At 33.9% G+C, this 17350-nt stretch overlaps 2 protein-coding genes and 1 pseudogene across 8 annotated transcripts; 1 reads left to right on the forward strand and 2 right to left on the reverse strand.

The window, feature by feature from the left end:
- Positions 1–1536: 1536 nt before the first annotated feature.
- Positions 1537–7586, reverse strand: LOC114388358 (putative tRNA (cytidine(32)/guanosine(34)-2'-O)-methyltransferase). Of its 6 annotated transcripts, none has more exons than XM_028348791.1 (12): positions 7480–7586; positions 6709–6773; positions 6537–6630; positions 6334–6383; positions 5947–5996; positions 4960–5068; positions 4314–4374; positions 3932–3984; positions 3475–3567; positions 2678–2741; positions 2176–2283; positions 1537–1980 (listed from the first exon to the last, which is right to left on the reverse strand). In XM_028348791.1, exons 2-12 carry the CDS (start codon positions 6733–6735, stop codon positions 1739–1741), a joined length of 951 nt encoding a protein of 316 aa, XP_028204592.1. In that variant the 5' UTR covers positions 6736–6773; positions 7480–7586; the 3' UTR covers positions 1537–1738. The 6 variants fall into 6 exon arrangements, with proteins under 6 accessions (XP_028204592.1, XP_028204591.1, XP_028204590.1 ...); XM_028348790.1 differs by having other exon boundaries at positions 7459–7551; XM_028348789.1 differs by lacking the exon at positions 7480–7586 and adding an exon at positions 7317–7448.
- Positions 7186–9107, forward strand: LOC114388357 (annotated as a pseudogene).
- Positions 9108–13715: 4608 nt separating this feature from the next.
- LOC114388739 (E3 ubiquitin-protein ligase RMA1H1-like) lies at positions 13716–15924 on the reverse strand. 2 transcript variants are annotated; one of them, XM_028349391.1, is made up of 3 exons: positions 15798–15920; positions 14838–14888; positions 13716–14609 (listed from the first exon to the last, which is right to left on the reverse strand). In XM_028349391.1, the coding sequence occupies exon 3, from the start codon at positions 14547–14549 to the stop codon at positions 13851–13853; it is 699 nt and encodes a 232-aa protein (XP_028205192.1). In that variant the 5' UTR covers positions 14550–14609; positions 14838–14888; positions 15798–15920; the 3' UTR covers positions 13716–13850. The 2 variants fall into 2 exon arrangements, with proteins under 2 accessions (XP_028205192.1, XP_028205191.1); XM_028349390.1 differs by lacking the exon at positions 14838–14888 and having other exon boundaries at positions 15798–15924.
- Between the last annotated feature and the right edge of the window lie 1426 nt (positions 15925–17350).

Here is a 17350-nt window from a genome sequence, read left to right on the forward strand (position 1 = left end):
CTCATCATATCGTGCTAAGGCTGTAGAAGATTGCATTGAGTTCTTGCATTCATCATCCTCTAGGGAGAGACCCAGTTGAGTCTCTCTATACAAATCTTGGTCTGTAAAGTCTTTTCAAGGTTGCTACATGCAACATATGTGTCATGTATGTATATTCAAAAAGGATATGATATGCTTTCTTGATTTCAACCCTTTTGTTATCACTTTGGCGATGGAGTTTGAGTAGTGACATTAGCATAAAACGCTGGTTCAAATCATAGTTTGAATTGAAGACTGTTTTCTTTTCTGTCTATTGGAATATATTAATGCGAATTATGCAGTTTCCATTTGTTTCTTAACCATTATTATCAGAATCTGAATACTGTCCAATTGTCTCTTATTTTAAATTTTTTGTCCTTACACAAATAAATTTTACTTTCTTCCCAAAATAACAGGATGGGGTTCTCAATTTTAACTTGATTTGTCACCGAACATTCAAATTCGATTTATGCAACAATCAAATTCTTTTATGGCACCGCTGATCACCTTGATTGTGTAATTTTATACCTGTAGTAAATAAAAAAGGACAATTTTTTTATGCAAATAGACAAAGGACAAATTCAAGACCGAGGTAATTGATTGTTAAACTTTTTTTGCTGAATGAATTGATTGTTAAACTATCGATAATAAAATGTTTCGAAGCATTTCTATTTCCATTTATTTATTTGATAAAATATAAAAACAAACAATTGAAGCACGCATCTAAATGAAATGATTGTTGATGACGAATTACGATTATAATTATACCACTGACTATTTAGAATGGGTTTTGAGCTTTACATGAATTTAAACTACTCAGGATATCTATCCTATTTATTGTTGAGATGTTATATTCACACAATAAAATTATACAATTTATATTATACTTATTTTTTTCTTTATTTCTTCCCATGAGATTATTTCCCTTAACTTGCATTTCTCTTTTTCTCTCTTGAAAGTTGTATAAATAAAACTTCCCTTTATTAATTAATTACGCTAGACCCCACAGCTCAGAGACAGGAGCTTCCACTTTCTAGGCTTCTGTTCTATCCCACACTTGGAAAGCAACTGCCAACCATACGCTGAAAATCTGTGAACATCCTAATCTATCAACTTTCAACAATCCTTTGACCAGAGCACTAGAAATTCACCACAAACTGTCCCAGGAATCCATCCAATTACTATGTATTACAAGCCATATTAATCATTGTAGTTAAATATGAACTTAGATAACCAATTTGCAAATTACTACTAGCGGCAACATGTTAAATATCAACCCATAAATTGAAAATGTAATAAGTACATCAAGAGCATGCAAAGTTCGATTGCTCCCTTCCACAGGCATGGGTCAAGTGCAATGGTTCCGAACCACCCGTGAAAAAGACCACAAAAGAATTGACAACTATTGTTTCTGAATGACATCTTTATTTAACTTGTCTCTTTGCCTTGTTTGTGTTGAAATATACTAGTTTAAGCATGTCTAACATCATCAACATCATCCAGCGGAACAGTTATATGTATGGATGGTTACCTATAAAATAGTTGTATTCATTTCAAAAAATTGCGGTAACAAAAGACTCGCTAGGCATGCAATGATGGTACAAGAGAAAAAAGTGTTAAAGTTCACACGTACGCTAATAATTATCAAAACACAAATCATATCATTGTAACAAAAACTAAAATTCCAAACGACATGATGAATAAACAGTGCATAGCACCATCAAGAATCCAATGAGAGGTTTTCAAGTTCACGGAATCCTTGACTGGAAGCTTTTTTTAACTCCAAAGCTCTCTTGTAAGGTGGGGCAATAGGGGGCTGCACAGGATCCAAGCTCTGATATGTTCCCCCGGCAACTTTAGGTAGTGGATATGAGCGATCAGAATCATACCCACTGAGGTCACCACAAGCTAGAAATGGGATATACACCTTATTAGGGCCTTCCAGCCAACCACTACAACAATCTGTAACCCATATGCACTGATTACTTGAGACCAAAGCCATGAAAGTCAAGTACACATGATGATACAATGAAATCAGCAAAAAGATCTTTCTCAGGGTTATGATAACCAAGCATACAGTATTCAGAAATAACTTTATGAAGCTGAATATTCTAGTCTATAATTGCTTATAGATTTACTATAAGGATGTGCATATACCTGTATCATCTACCCCTGAGGGACTTCCAACCTTCTCAAGAAGGCGATGAAGATCTTTTGGATTGAATCCTTCAGGAGGGGAATAGTTTTCACAAACTGCAAATGCCTCTGCAAGGGCGAAACACATAGAATTAGCACAAATAGCACTACCCACCTAATCACCTTCCTAACATTTTAAACCATATCATTGGCATAGTCAGTGAGATCAAAACTAGTTTAGACAGCTGTAATTGCAAGGTGTTTGGAGGCAAAAGGGTTGCAGCTATATTTTAACAAGTGGTATATTCAAAGTTCATAACTTAATATAGATTTGCTAGAAAATAGATAAGCTTCTGTCAAATCTAACTAATGTAATGAATGCTAATTCCTAAGTAATGTCATGACTGCAAATTCCTAAGCAACGGTAAATCATCCTACATAAATCATAAAGAAACTATAATGAGAAAAAAAAGTATGCATATCGAAAAATAGCAAGAAAGTCGTGGGAAATTAAAATCCTTACCTATGCTGGAATTACGGCTGCTTTTTGGTTTTGCGAACGTCACTACAGGGAAAAATAATTTTAGCTGCAAACAAAAAGGCGACACAGTGTGTGATGATGGTTCTAGTATTACACGAAAAAAAATTCAAAAAAACTAAGTAATAAAAGAAGACCAGGGAACTTTCAGAGACAATGATTTTCCTTTACAACTTTCCAATTATTACATTGTGAGTATTTGGCAGAAAGGAGAACTGCTCAACAATTTCATAACTACAACTAAAATTTTAGATTCAGTCATGAGTAGGTTCAAAATCACAACCAGACAAAAGGCATACACATAGTGAGGGAATCAGTTCACAAAATTTATCTTTACTTATGTGAGTGTACTTTTATTTATCAAGAAAGTAACATCATGGTGTTCCTTTTCTTTCAAAGTACAATTATTTTGTAGCAGTTTAGACTCCAATTGGTTCATCATTTCCCTTTAGAATTTTGGTGTAACTCATTGTAGTAAGTTTTATCATTCCTTTTCCACAAAAAACTACACATTTTATGATGATCTAACTGCCTAAGTCAGAAATCTTTGTGGTATTTGGATTACTTTCATTGCTTTCTAAGGTTTGCAATGTTCATTCATTCTTAACAGTTCCCAGAGACGATCATTTATTGGTACTGTTCTGTAGATGTTGCAAAGCTAACTGAAAAGTGATCGGCTGCAAGACATGGAAGGCAAAACATACTTACATTAATGTTAAACTATGCACATGAGCAAGTCTTCATTTCCTAAAATCTTAATGATAAGGGGAAACTTCAAATACCTGACAATATAGAAGGCTTGTGTCCTTTCCTCTAAATATCTTTGCAATAAACTTCCCTCCTTCCTTAAGTACATGAGTAACAATTGTCAACCCCTGCAAGGAAGCCAGTTAGCATCAATCTGCAACAAAAATCCAACAAGATAGCCAAAAAAACCTCATGAAACTCTTCGTTAATCAAGGATTAACACATTCGATATAGATCATATACTGTGCACTAGTACGTGCTTAATAGAAATGAGAGTAGAAATGATCGAAAATAAGAAGCAAAAATCAATAAACCCATGTTTAGCAAGAGGGTAAAGAGGAACAAACAATAAAGGAGTGTGAACACTGATTTTACAACCTTCAATTTTTTTTACATACCCAATTTGCAATAATGATAATGTGAACATGTACAATCCAGATGGAAAAAAGACAAAATGTGCAAACAAGAAAAGGATAGAAACTAAATACTTACTGCAAGTAAGAGTTGGGATTGTACAAATTCATCCATGTCATGAAGGCCAGTAACTGCAAAAAAGGAAACTTGCTTTCTTGACTACAAACAAAATAAGAAGAGTTTTTCTACGAATGTTTTGCAATTGACATGGAAAAGAAGAGTTTTTCTACAAATGTATTACAATTGACATGGAATAACTAACGAGACAAATTGACATGAAATAAGAGTTTTTCTACAAACATGGAATAAGTAATTGTTGAGTACCATAGAAGTTGAGGCTTAACCAAAAATGTCACATCTTATGTTGCTTTTCATAAATAGTTTTCGCGTGAAATTGCATTTCTCTAAGCATAAATAGTGTATAAAGAGATTATGGAGCTAAACTGAGCATTTTCTTTACCATCAGGCGCACCATCACACACAACTAGGTCAGCCTTGCAACCATCAAAATGTCTAATGACCTGAACAAATCAAGCCAAAGAAGAGGGGTTCACAAACTTAATACAATAGTCATTGAGGATAATTTAATTGATGGGAAAACGAAGCCTCCAGCAAACAAGTTCTATATAATAATTCTTTCAAGTTTCAACAAATTGTAGACTCCAGCAGACAAGGATTATTTTATGAACATCAAGAGAGCATGTCGAATCCATACATACAAATTAGGTTGATTTTGTAATGCTGAACATATTATCACACCACGTACAGACCAAAAGTAACTAGCTAAAAAAATGAAAAAGTAGTGTACCAAATGAAAGCAAGCAACACATAGTTGAAATTCAAATAGAGTAGGGAACCAAAACTAAATCACTAATTTACATTATCTTTCCAATACCTTGCCTTCATTTACTTAAAATATTAAAAGTTAGAAGGAAAAAGTTGAAAAGGAAAACATGCAATTTCTTGATGAAATTTGAGGTGCAAAGTTTATACGAGAAAAACAGTCAGATGTATTTTCTATTTCTACCAAGACATGCAGCTTACTCAACACATCTTCCAAATAAAATAATCCATGAAAAAACTGAAGGTAATTCTGCTGTATATACCACTTCAGCTGTCCGAGCGTTAGTTATATCACCCTGCACCTGGATGACACCTTCAATTGGAGCCATTGGTTGCAAATCAATAGCTACAATAAGAGGAAGATTTTCATCCCTGCATACATGGCGCAGCAAGAAATTGATGATATTGATAGAGACAGAGAGATAATATAAGTGATTCAATAAGACACATTTTTTTAATAAAAGAAAGAATTTATTAAGACAAAGAGAAAATTATAACAAAGAGTTTGGAGGATAGAGGATCCTCCTGTATGTAAAAGGACAACACAAACAGAGAATAAATAAGAAGAAATAAATGAAGGACAGCTAGTCAATCCATCAACATATCTGTAAAAAAAACTCCCTTGAAAAGACCATATCTTTTAGACCAAAAACGAAGCCAAATGCCTAATCTTATCCCACACCAGCTGCTGCAATAAAACCTCCATAAAGATGAGTTCTATACTCCAACCAAGTGCCCCAAACCCCAAAGTGTAGCATGCATTGCACATTGCTACCAAAATTTTATTTCTTTACTTCAACTAAAACAATTTAAGATCATCATATAAAAGTGATCTGAAAACCTAGGCCACGCACTACATTCACCAAAAATGGCAAGCAATGAATTCAGATAGAAACAGCACTAAAGCAATGTAAGAACTGATGATAAACTAATTCTGAGTTTGCACTCACATAACACACATAAAGGCAGCAGCTTTGCTTCATTGATTTTTCTTTGTTGTTCGCATTTCATTTTAATATTAGAGGTTCCATAATCCTTCAAACAATTTGTAATTTTCTTCTCTTTGTCTTGGTGCACTTCTTATTTTATAATAACAGTAGTTATCAATTGGACACATTGACTCACAAAAAAGGAAATGTAAGTTTGATAGAGCTTAATTTTAATCCTACGGCACGGCATGGATATACAGGATGGGAACAAACATTAAGGAAATCCAAGGGTATAAAATTTTCAAAGAAAGTCAAACTTACTTTGCATCAGGTGCAAGCTTGGCTGGGAGATACAATTTACGACTCAAAACCTGCATATAAGAATCAAGTATTATACACTTAGCATTGGTGGCTATCAAACAAGACCAGTGAATACATGGTCTTGATTTTTTCTCCCTCCTGTGAATGCATGGTAATAACATATATTTTGTGTCATTATTCTAGCATTAATAACTTATGTCCATGTGCCCGATGGACCTTGGTTCCCATTCTTGACAGTGCTATTTTTTTTTAAGTAAGTCATGGATTGTTTTTTAAGTTTGAGAAGCTAAAGCATAAGAACAGTAGAGTAAAAATGAAACACTATGTTAAATGTCTGCTAGTTTAACAGTTCCTATGCCATGACAATGATAATTTCGTCACTTGTACCTGACTCCAGCTACCTGGGGCAGCACATAAATCTACAACACGCTTCACTCCTGAAAAAAAAAGAAATTAATCTCAAAGCTGAGAGCAGGGGTTATTTGCTGGCACTTTTTCTATATAAATATTCAGGACAGAGGATCTGCAATAAAATTACAGCAAACCCAAACAGTTAAAGACAGGCTTTCATGGGCAAGGCAGGCACCCACCATCAAAAAGGTTGAATTCCTCGTCTATCTGAAGGAGTTTAAACGCACTTCGAGCTCGCCAACCTTCTTCTTTTGCTTTCCGGTAATAGATATCCTGAAAACCAATTTAGCTAAGCATGAATGCAACCCCCCAAAAAGATGAAGAACACTCTGAAAGACAAATCAACCATACCCTCTTATCCCTTGAAGCTCTCCCCATCGCTCACTTGCTGTGCCACAAATTTCAGAAACGAACACCTGATACCAACAATTGATAAAACCAAATAAGAACAAACAAATGAAAATAAAAGCAAGAAGAAATTTAAGAAAAAACGAAAACGCAGTATTTTATCATTTTTTTTTAGCCATTCCTCAAACACCTGGTGCGCACACACACAAAACCCTCCTTTCACACCTACTCAGCTTAAAAGCCCCTAAATTTGTTAACCCCCAGATTAAATTACAACTTCCATAACCTATCAAAACTCCACCAAGTCATAGAATTTCACAATCCCAACATTGAAAAGAAAACCATGCACCTTATGACTTGAACAGTATCACCGCTGCTACCATACAATACAACACACTCACTAGCTACCTAGAGGTTATGTTATATACTACTATATAGTATATACTATATACCCCTCACCGAATTGGATAATTTTGTGACTGTAACCGGGTCAACCCGATTTCACAACCTATGAAGGTTCAGAATCTGAATCAAATAGCAATTCGTGCTCAACAACAACTAATCACAAACCCTAACCCCCAATTCTTGAACCCCTTACTGTCACAACTCACGAATTCACAAAATGCTTTCTTTGATCTTTACAACCAGATACTCTCACACCCTTTCTCCCACAACCACTACACCTTCACCCACGCCCTCAGGGCCTGCTACTCCCACCACTCGCGCTCCAAAGCGCTTGAAATCCACGCGCACCTCGTAAAATCGGGGCACTACCTTGACCTCTTCCTCCAGAACTCGCTCCTCCACTTTTACCTCGCCCACAACGACGTCGTCTCCGCCTCAAACCTCTTCCGATCCATTCCCTCCTCCGACGTCGTTTCATGGACCTCACTCGTTTCGGGCCTCGCCAAGTCCGGCTTCGAGGCCCAAGCCCTTCACCATTTTACCAACATGAACGCGAAGCCCAAAATCGTCAGGCCCAATGCAGCCACCCTCGTTGCCGCGTTGTGCGCGTGTTCCTCTCTCGGGGCTCTGAGACTCGGCAAGTCTGCTCACGCTTATGGACTGAGGATGTTAATCTTCGATGGGAATGTTATCTTTGATAACGCTGTGTTGGAGTTGTACGCCAAGTGTGGGGCGTTGAAGAATGCACAGAACCTGTTCGATAAAGTTTTTGCAAGAGACGTGGTTTCTTGGACCACGTTGTTGATGGGTTACGCGCGTGGTGGTTATTGCGAAGAGGCTTTTGCTGTGTTTAAACGAATGGTGCTTAATGCAGAAGCTGAGCCTAATGAAGCAACTGTTGTAACTGTGTTATCAGCCAGTGCCTCTATTGGAGCCTTGAGTTTGGGGCAGTGGGTGCATTCGTATATTGACTCAAGATATGACCTTGTGGTTGATGGAAATATTGGGAACGCGTTGCTTAACATGTATGTCAAGTGTGGAGACATGCAAATGGGGTTAAGGGTTTTTGATATGATAGTGCACAGGGATGCTATCTCGTGGGGCACTGTTATTTGTGGACTTGCCATGAACGGCTATGAGAAAAAAAACATTGGAGCTATTTTCACGCATGTTCGTTGAAGGGGTTGAGCCTGATGATGTTACGTTTATTGGGGTGTTATCTGCATGCAGCCATGCAGGTTTGGTGAATGAAGGGGTTATGTTTTTCAAAGCAATGAGGGATTTTTATGGCATTGTGCCGCAGATGAGGCATTATGGTTGCATGGTGGACATGTATGGACGTGCTGGTTTGCTTGAGGAGGCTGAGGCTTTCCTTAGAAGCATGCCTGTTGAAGCTGAAGGGTCCATTTGGGGGGCTCTTCTTCAGGCATGCAAAATTCATGGTAATGAGAAGATGTCTGAATGGATTATGGGACACCTCAAGGGGAAAAGTGTTGGTGTTGGTACTCTTGCTTTGCTGTCTAATATGTATGCGAGTTCTGAAAGATGGGATGATGCTAATAAGGTTCGGAAGAGTATGAGAGGCACTAGATTGAAGAAAGTAACGGGATGTAGCTGGGTTGAGCTTGAGATGTTCAACAACAGATTGGATTCAAATTTATGTGCTGCCTAGTGGGGATAAGGGAGGATCAGTGAAGTTTTGACACGGATACTAGTGGGGATAAGGGAGGATCAGTGATGCTAACAAGGTTGAAATTGACCACCGTTCTCAGACTCCCAGTGTTTCTATGTTGATATGTAGAATCAATGTGATTTATTCCATTCTTGTACTGCCCTATTAAGTCAAGGCAATCCAATGACGAAAGTATAATGTATATTCAATATGTAGACTTCGGATTTCAGAAGTAGAAAAACGATATTCAGTGAGTTTTGGCCTTTTTTGTACTTTATGGAACTAGTGCAATGAACATGATTATTTTCTGCATTTCAAATTTTTATACCCTTTGCATCTTGTTAATGTAAAGTATATATTTTAATATGCGTGTTACAGCTCTCTATTACAAAAACCAGGGACAGGGAGTGCAAATTTTTGTTCTGTGACACTTAATTGCACATGAATTAACCAGACTATTGTCATCTCATCAAATTCCATTAGGATATGAATGGGATGCCTCATGCCTGCAATGCTAGTGATATGTTAGAAAGGCTGAAATATCTGTGTCATGCACAGTGGTGATGAAAGTCCCGATGATAAACCGGAATTGTGAAAGTCAGCTGAGTTGAAAGAAAAATTTAAGTAGACTCTTCTTTCTGTGAGCAAGCTGAATAGTATAGGCCGAGAGGCACTTTTTTTCCTTCAAAGCTTTATATACATACATAGAATGATAACAGGCTTACTAAATATTTCAATAAATTTATTCTTATGTAATATCTTTCTTGTAATTGCAATACCTTGGCCAAGTTATTGCTGAGATTATAAGGGCTGGCTTCTGGTGTATTTTTTTAGTAGAATTAGTAAGGAAAAAATCATGACAACTCAAAATTGTCTCCGTGCTGTCTTTCCAAAACGACGTCGTTTTGAAAGTTTGTTTTCAAAATGACATCGTTTTGAATCAAAATTATGTCATTTTGGAGAGACAGCACGGGGACAATACCAAAAAGGACAACAGAGAAGCCAGGTTTATCAATCCCTGAATAGTAGCTACATTTAGGTGCTTGGAGAATTGTGGAAACTGAAACATCTTAAAGTTTGTATTGTCGTATTGATTAACTTTCTACCTATTTTTTCTCCAGAGGAAGAAGCTGTCACTTTAAGCAAAAGGTATAGCAGGCCAAGCCAAAAAAAAATCCAAATTTAATTTGAGCCTCTAAATTGAAGTCCAATTCTTGTAAAAGTCTATTTTTTTAGGGTTTTTAGTAGGTTTTTTTACATTAGACCTTGATTGGATTAGACTAAAAATGTTCATGATTAATTCGAACTTAAAATTTAAATTCAAGTCTTATATTTAGGTTGAAGCTAACCTAGTTAGTCTGACTCACTTGTCATCTCTACTCATCTTTTTTATTTGGGCTTGAACTTGATAGACAAAATAAAAAAATCCTATATTAAAACAAGAATTGAAAATAATGTTTTTTTATATAAGAATTAAAAATAGTACTGTATTGAGTTAAAACAAATAGAGTGAATAGATATTTCCTATTCGCTTTTGTCCTGAATTGGAGTCGGAAATAGCTTGATAGATTACTAGAGTAAACTTTTATGATTTTGTTAAAGTTATGTTTGGATGAAAGTTGAAAAAATACTTTTAAATTTTTTAATGCATATTCCTGAATTCTAAAATATTAAATAGAAAATGAAAAAAATATATGTTTTGAAAGTAAAAACATTTTTTAAGATCTCTCAAGAAAATATGTTTGGACAAAATTATCTCTCCAAATATTTACACAATATATTTAGAATTTAAATTCAATATCTTGATCAAGCTGAAATAATCTCATATTAATTAATTTATGTACTTGGTAGAAATGCAATGCTACATTTTAGGAAAAGAAAGAAGAAATGTTCCCTTCCTTGGATATCATTCATTCCTTGTTCATGAATGATCTTAAACTCTAAATTAGTATTTGACATGATGGAGTGTTACAACTTAAAAGTTGTTTAATTACATCAAAAGTCATCCTGAGAAAAATGATTAAGTAGGATACTTTGTAGTACTACTACCTAGACTAGAGGGATCGCCCCTTGTGCAGCACGATGGCGCATGGCATTCAGCTTCCTGTCCTTTTCTTTTTGTTCATTTGCAATACGTTTTTCTGCGTCTTCTCATTTCTAATATAGTTGCATGCACTGATATTCAATACTAGTTGCATATAGTCCTTTTAGTACGGAGGGTCTGAGCCTCTGAGGTACCCGATTATTAGGATAAGGTTAGGACTACAGCTACATGCCAAGTAATAGTCATAATAAGAATGGAATACAATAGAATAAGATAGGATAAGGTCTGAGCCTCTGAGGTACCCAATTATTAAAGTGACACGTCATATGAATTATCTTATCTTACATTCTTTATTCTTTTTTTCTCTTTTTATTTTTTTATTGAGTATTCTAGGAATACGAATGTCTCTGGTTGTAAAATAAATTCGTGGAGCGCATGGGTTTATAAATCAAATACTATTTTAGACATAAAAATTATGTAGATTAATAATCTGCATGCTTCACATATCTCTATATCAGCTTAAGGTCAATTATGGTAAATAGGATATTAAATTTATTTTCTGACGTTGCATTCAATCACTTTTTTACATGATTTTTTTTATCATCACAATACTTATTACGTTTTTTTTGTTTCTCTTTTTATTTCTATGTCGTTCTTCTCTATACCTCCTACACCCAAAAATGCAATACACAATGACAGCTATCCTTTATTTCTTCGTTATATTCAGTTTTTTACATGTATTGCATTTTTGTGTATTATAAACTTTATCGGCAGAGTGGATGGAGATGATAGCGTAGAATAATAAAATAAAATAAAACAAACGGTAAAAGCACAACTAATAAGACACAACCTAACTTTGGTTAATTGTGAATTGTAAGATTTTAAAGAATAGTTTAAATCAAATTCATTGAATCATAGTTTATCAGTGTCAATGTTCCAGTTCGGCAGACAAATTTGATAAAGTACTCTCCGCTGCGGTTTTTTCTTTTCTTTTTAATTCCTGTTATTGTGTAAATAAATTAGAAATGGCATGCCACGATGGAAAAAATTGATACCAAAAAGACAAAGGTTCTATTTAATTCATACGTTTATAAAAAAATTTATAAATAAAACAATTCATTTATGTTTAAAATTAATTTTAAATTAAAGATAAAATAAACTTTTTTAAAATATAAACAGAGGTATATATTAAAAAATAAGGTGAAAAAAAACTTAAAATATACTAGCAATCATTACTTAATTGTATAGTAAAGAGTAATTGGGGCATGGGTATTCATAAATATTTTTTTATAATACTAACATACTTTTTGGGGTCAATGCTTGCTGGCAGATGTTTAAGTGAATCGGAATAAAAAATAATTTGTGGACATCGTATATCTGGTAGACACTTAGGGTTTGATTGGACAAACTTTTTTTTTATAATTACTTATGGTAAAAAAAAAGTAAGAAACAAAATGAAAAAAATTATAAGCTAACACTAATTTATGAGTTAAAAATCACTTCTAAATAAGATAATATAAGAGAGTTTTTAATATAAGAGATTTTTTATAAATAAGTTTATTAAAAAAAATTCTTTTTTTTTCTTCTCATACGTACTTCTAGATTAATAGACGCTTAATTAGTGAAAGAAACAGAAAAATATAGATATAACCGATGATATAAAAAAGTTAGATAAAACAAATGAGCATTAATAAAATATTAATATGTGATTTCTCACTTAAAATTGATCATTATGAGTGTTACAAGGTGTCCTAATGAACAACTCAGAGACATGAGAGGTCATTATCATACTTTCCGCAAACACCTGTCGCTCACAAATGCCAAAAAAAAACAATTCAACGGGCACCAGTACTAAGATGGTTGGTGAGAGGGGACATTACAGTAGTTGAAGAAACAAATCAGATCTTATCCATTCCAATATTAAAAAAAAGATGAATTATATATACCCATAGCTTTCCCCCTCCCCCAAAACTAATGCAAGTCTTTTTAGTTTATCAATCTCAGACTTTATTGGTGGAAACAAAAGACATATATTAGAAGGAAAAAGTTGAATGAAACACCAAACTACTATACAACACTTAGAATTAAAAATAATAATATATATATATATATAATAAAATTTATGATGCTATAAGAAAAATAGAAAAAAAATATTAATAAAATTATTTAAAATAATGAAGTGTTTTTTTAAGTAAAATAATAGAGTGTTTGACTTATATGTCATTACTTTATTTTAGAATACGTAACTATGTGACAATAATACAATAATTACAAATATCGGTGGACCTACATTGTATCCACGGGATACATTTGTAACTCCTTATTTTCACAAGTAATTTTTTTTTTTTACAAAAGTTTATAAGTAAAATTTTATATCTTTATATTTTTTTATATTTATATATTTGAACCCTTGATTTTAATTTTTATAATTTATTATCACTAACTCAGTCGTTGGCTACAAAAGTGTAAACATACAAGTAGGGTTATTCAAAAAACTGAACTGGTGCCGAACTAACTGCTAAAAAAATTGAACTGCTCTCCAAAACCGAACTGAATTGTAACCTATGATCCAATGCATGTAAATGATAATAAAGAAACACATAACAATTTGCTACTGAAGTGTGAATGCAAAGCTGTGAACATGCAATGCATGTGTGTTAGTTGTGAGACTTATAGATAACGAAGGAATAAGTCATTATCACGAACTTGCAGGAAATATGCAGAGAAGCTTTTACTACTTGCCAATAGATCAAGTGTAAACCCACTAGGATAAGCCTAATAGTGACAAATTTGAATAGTTTATAAATTCAAATTTTAAATCTCATTATTGTCTTGTTCTTATATACACACACAAAAAAAAAAAAGTGTAATAATGCGAATAGAAGTGTAGATGCAGTATAGACTCACAAGCTCTTTAGCCTGTGATAATTTACTCAATGATCTATCAAGTTTTTAAAAGTTGCATCCATGCTTCTTTACAAAGTATACAACAGAGAATGAGAGAAAATAATCTCAAGTGCTCACTTAGAAGACAACAAGACAAAGAAGGAAGCAGCAAAAGAGAAAAATAGAAATTCTGTTCAAAGATTTGTGTGCCTGCATCTCTTGCCTTCTCAATCTAGGGGTGGCACTTCCCATCAGCTGATAAGAATTGGGGTATGCATACAAATTTTCTGGGTTGCCAAACACTCTGGCATAAACCATCTCCCCAAACATCCCAGTCACAGGGTGGTGGTGGGATCCAAGATTGAGCATTTGTGAAGTGGCATCATCCTCTTCTTGGTATGGATGAGAGCTGAAGTAGTGACCCTGATAAGGATTACGATATGGAAGGTGCTGACCCCTTTGAGATGATGCTGCCAAAAGGGCTTGAACACATGAAGCAGATGGTCTTGGTGGTATAAAAACATCACAAGAAGATGTTTTGCCTTCAGCTGTGGCGGCATGGCCACGGCCATAGAGTGGGACCATTGTGCTATTGGATATATCTGCCTTGCAAACGGGGCATTGTGGATGCTCATCAGGTGCAAGAGAATCACTTTGGACATGGAGCCACTTGTAGATGCATGGCCAGCAGTAGAGGTGGCCACATAGGGTCACCACCGGCTCATGTGCAAAGTCTAGGCAGATGTTGCAATCAAAACAACCATTGGAGTTTTCTGTCTCAGTCACAGCATTTGGGATGGTTTTCAAATCCCGGGAAATGTAGTGCTGAAATGCCATGAATTGATGAAAATCAAGGAACTCCTTTTCACAATTTTGGTCACCAGTGGTTCTTTAGACCTGGAAATACCAAGAAAAACCAACTTATTACACAGAAAAGGTGGGGAATTAACTTGATAAATGAAATCAAGTAGAATCGAAACCAACAATGGGATATGAAAGTATAAGTCAAGTTGATATCCAGCAAAAAAAATGTCAATAGAGTAGAAGACTATCCATATTGGAAACAACAATTAATGAGATACATGTAATTCAATTTGGCTATTAATAGGTAGGAAATCCACTCACCCAAGCAAGGACTTGTCATCAGACCAAATACACCTCTTGTTCACAAGCAAACTATGCTTATTAAGTACAATCATTAATGTAAGCAAAACTGCTTACGTTTCCAAATTCAAAATCTTTCTCAAGCTAAACATAAAAATTCTAAAGCAACAAGCCAGCAAACTCAAATGCATCATCCTGAGATCAGACAAACATTACCCATCTTTTCTACCAAATGTGTAAACAAAGATGCCCAAATTTCAAGAGACAGAACCTTTACGGTTCCTATGGTCCACAGTAAGCAAACAGCATATCAAAACTATCCAATTATGCATATAAGGATACAAGCTATATAACAAAGACAACCAACAAATCACAACACCTATGCAGGTCCAGAGAAGTTAGAAAGTTACCCTTTAAGGAGATCAATCAAGGTATGCAGTGAAAATCCAAAGGCTAAATTATAAATTTCATCATATAAAGATGCAAATAGTAGTTCCAGGATTGAATTCTAGAAAACCAGGATTCACTATACACACAAAGGCTAAGTGTTGGATGTCTATAACCCAGAAACAGGAAGCCCCCACTTGCTTTTCTGCTTATTTCCAACCCCGAATGATAATATTGATAACAAAAAGCTTCATAAGGAGAAAAAAAATAAAATTGGCCACCACTTAGCTCACTGGAAAGATGTCCCAGACACTTCCATAGAGTAAGTAAACATATCTCAACAATGATAGAGTTTAAGATCAATGTTCGAAAGTCAGCAAAAACACAAGATCTACCCAATACAAATTAAATCAAACGAGAACATCCACAGAACCTCATTAATTTACAAGGAAGAAATTGCAAAGCGAAGAAAAAACAAGAACTCGATTATGGTCATGATGGTAAATAAATAAACACCATGGATGTGGAAGTTCTCCTGGCACAGATTATGAAATCCAAGAGACCAAAGGGGATAACAAGAAGGAAATTGCATACCCAGATGAAAAAAGAGAACAGCTTTGGCTCTGTGAGAAGTTTCAACGAGGATGAAGACAGAGTATGAGTGTGTGTGCCGGTTAGGATGCAATAGTGGTATATATAGAGAAACGTTAAAATGCGTAAATTACTCCAAGGTATAGAACTTGAAGATATTTGTTTTCTTCAAAAAGTACGTTTAGTGGGAAGCAACACATATATTATTATAAAGTCCTGAAGTCACGTTAATAAAAACTTATGATAAAAATTATCAACACATATCAACGTACACCTGGAAACGCGGTGAATTGGGTTAAAGACTGAAAATAATAACTTTTGTAATCAAAACAGAAAAAAAAATATAAAGAATATGAGGTGGAAATGACATGATAAACAGTCTAAGAGGCATATAAACCTACATCTTAAGAAAACGATAATAGTTAAACAAAGAAAATACTAATAAATGTTGCAATCAAAAGTAAAAATAAACAATAAAATAAAGAAAATGGCATGGAAATGAATTGGCGAGAAGAGTCATGTTAACGAAAATTCATAACTAAGTTATCGACACGTAAATATCTATCTTAACGCGGGGAATCGGGGTGAATAAAAAAGTTAGAGAGAAAATAATAAATACTGTAATGAAAACTGGAGATAGAAAAAAAATGACGTAGAAATGAGATGGCAAAAAATTCATGAGTTACCTTAATGCAAATTATAATAAATTTATCAACACAGATAAATGCCCGAGAAAAATAATAAATATAATAAATGTTGTAATGAAAACAAAAGAAAAAGACAGAAAGAACAAAAAAATGTCTTTGACCGACGAGTAAGAGATACTCTTCGTGAGCAGCAAAATAAAAAATAACTTGTGGTTGAAGGTCATCTTAATCCTACTCTCTTTGTCAAGTAATTTTAGGAATAATATATTTAATTGATTTTTAAGATTATAAGTATAAATTAATTTAATCTTTAACGGGCTAGTTTGTTTAAAATTTTAAGAAATAATTTAAAAATAAACGTTTTTTTAAATATTTTTTAATAAACAGATATGATTTGTTTATTAAAATAAACAAAAAAATATTTTTAAGAAAAATAGCTTAGATAAGCACATTAAGAAAACATAAAAGTGTTTATTTTATTAAAATAAGTATTTTTTCAATAAATAAATTTAAACAAACTGATCCAATATTATAAAAAGTAAATTTAATTTTTATTTAAAACACAAGTGTCTTTCTCTATAAACAATTTGAAAAATACTAATTTTGTTTTCATAAATTTTTTATATTAATTTAGTCTAACATATTTTTATGGGTCTTTAGTGATAATTTCATTAAACAATAATATGATGTGATTAACAAATTTCCATGTTTAATTTGATTTTAAATGAATTAAATTAATCAATATATGATAGTTAAAATTCCTCAAATTACAATTTTTTGTCACTTTCTTGACAATTTCTTACACTTTCAACGAGATTAGGAGGAGATAAAACAAAAGTAAGTTTTGATGTTTTTCATGTATACTTGAGAAGTTAGAGAGTAAAAAAGTAATTAAGTCCTTTAAAACTA

This window comes from Glycine soja, chromosome 15 (genome assembly GCF_004193775.1).
Source record: "Glycine soja cultivar W05 chromosome 15, ASM419377v2, whole genome shotgun sequence".
Taxonomy (NCBI): Eukaryota; Viridiplantae; Streptophyta; class Magnoliopsida; order Fabales; family Fabaceae; genus Glycine; species Glycine soja.

Bases quoted from the DNA above. Each gene is read 5' to 3' on its own strand.
- LOC114388358 (XM_028348791.1), bottom strand. From the start codon at position 6,735: ATGGGGAGAGCTTCAAGGGATAAGAGG. The intron at 4,375-4,959 runs GTATATACAGCA...TGATTTGTTCAG, and splicing joins ACGCTCGGACAGCTGAAGTG to GTCATTAGACATTTTGATGG. The intron at 3,985-4,313 runs GTAAAGAAAATG...CCTTTTTTGCAG, and splicing joins GTGTGATGGTGCGCCTGATG to TTACTGGCCTTCATGACATG.
- LOC114388739 (XM_028349390.1), bottom strand. From the start codon at position 14,549: ATGGCATTTCAGCACTACATTTCCCGGGATTTGAAAACCATCCCAAAT.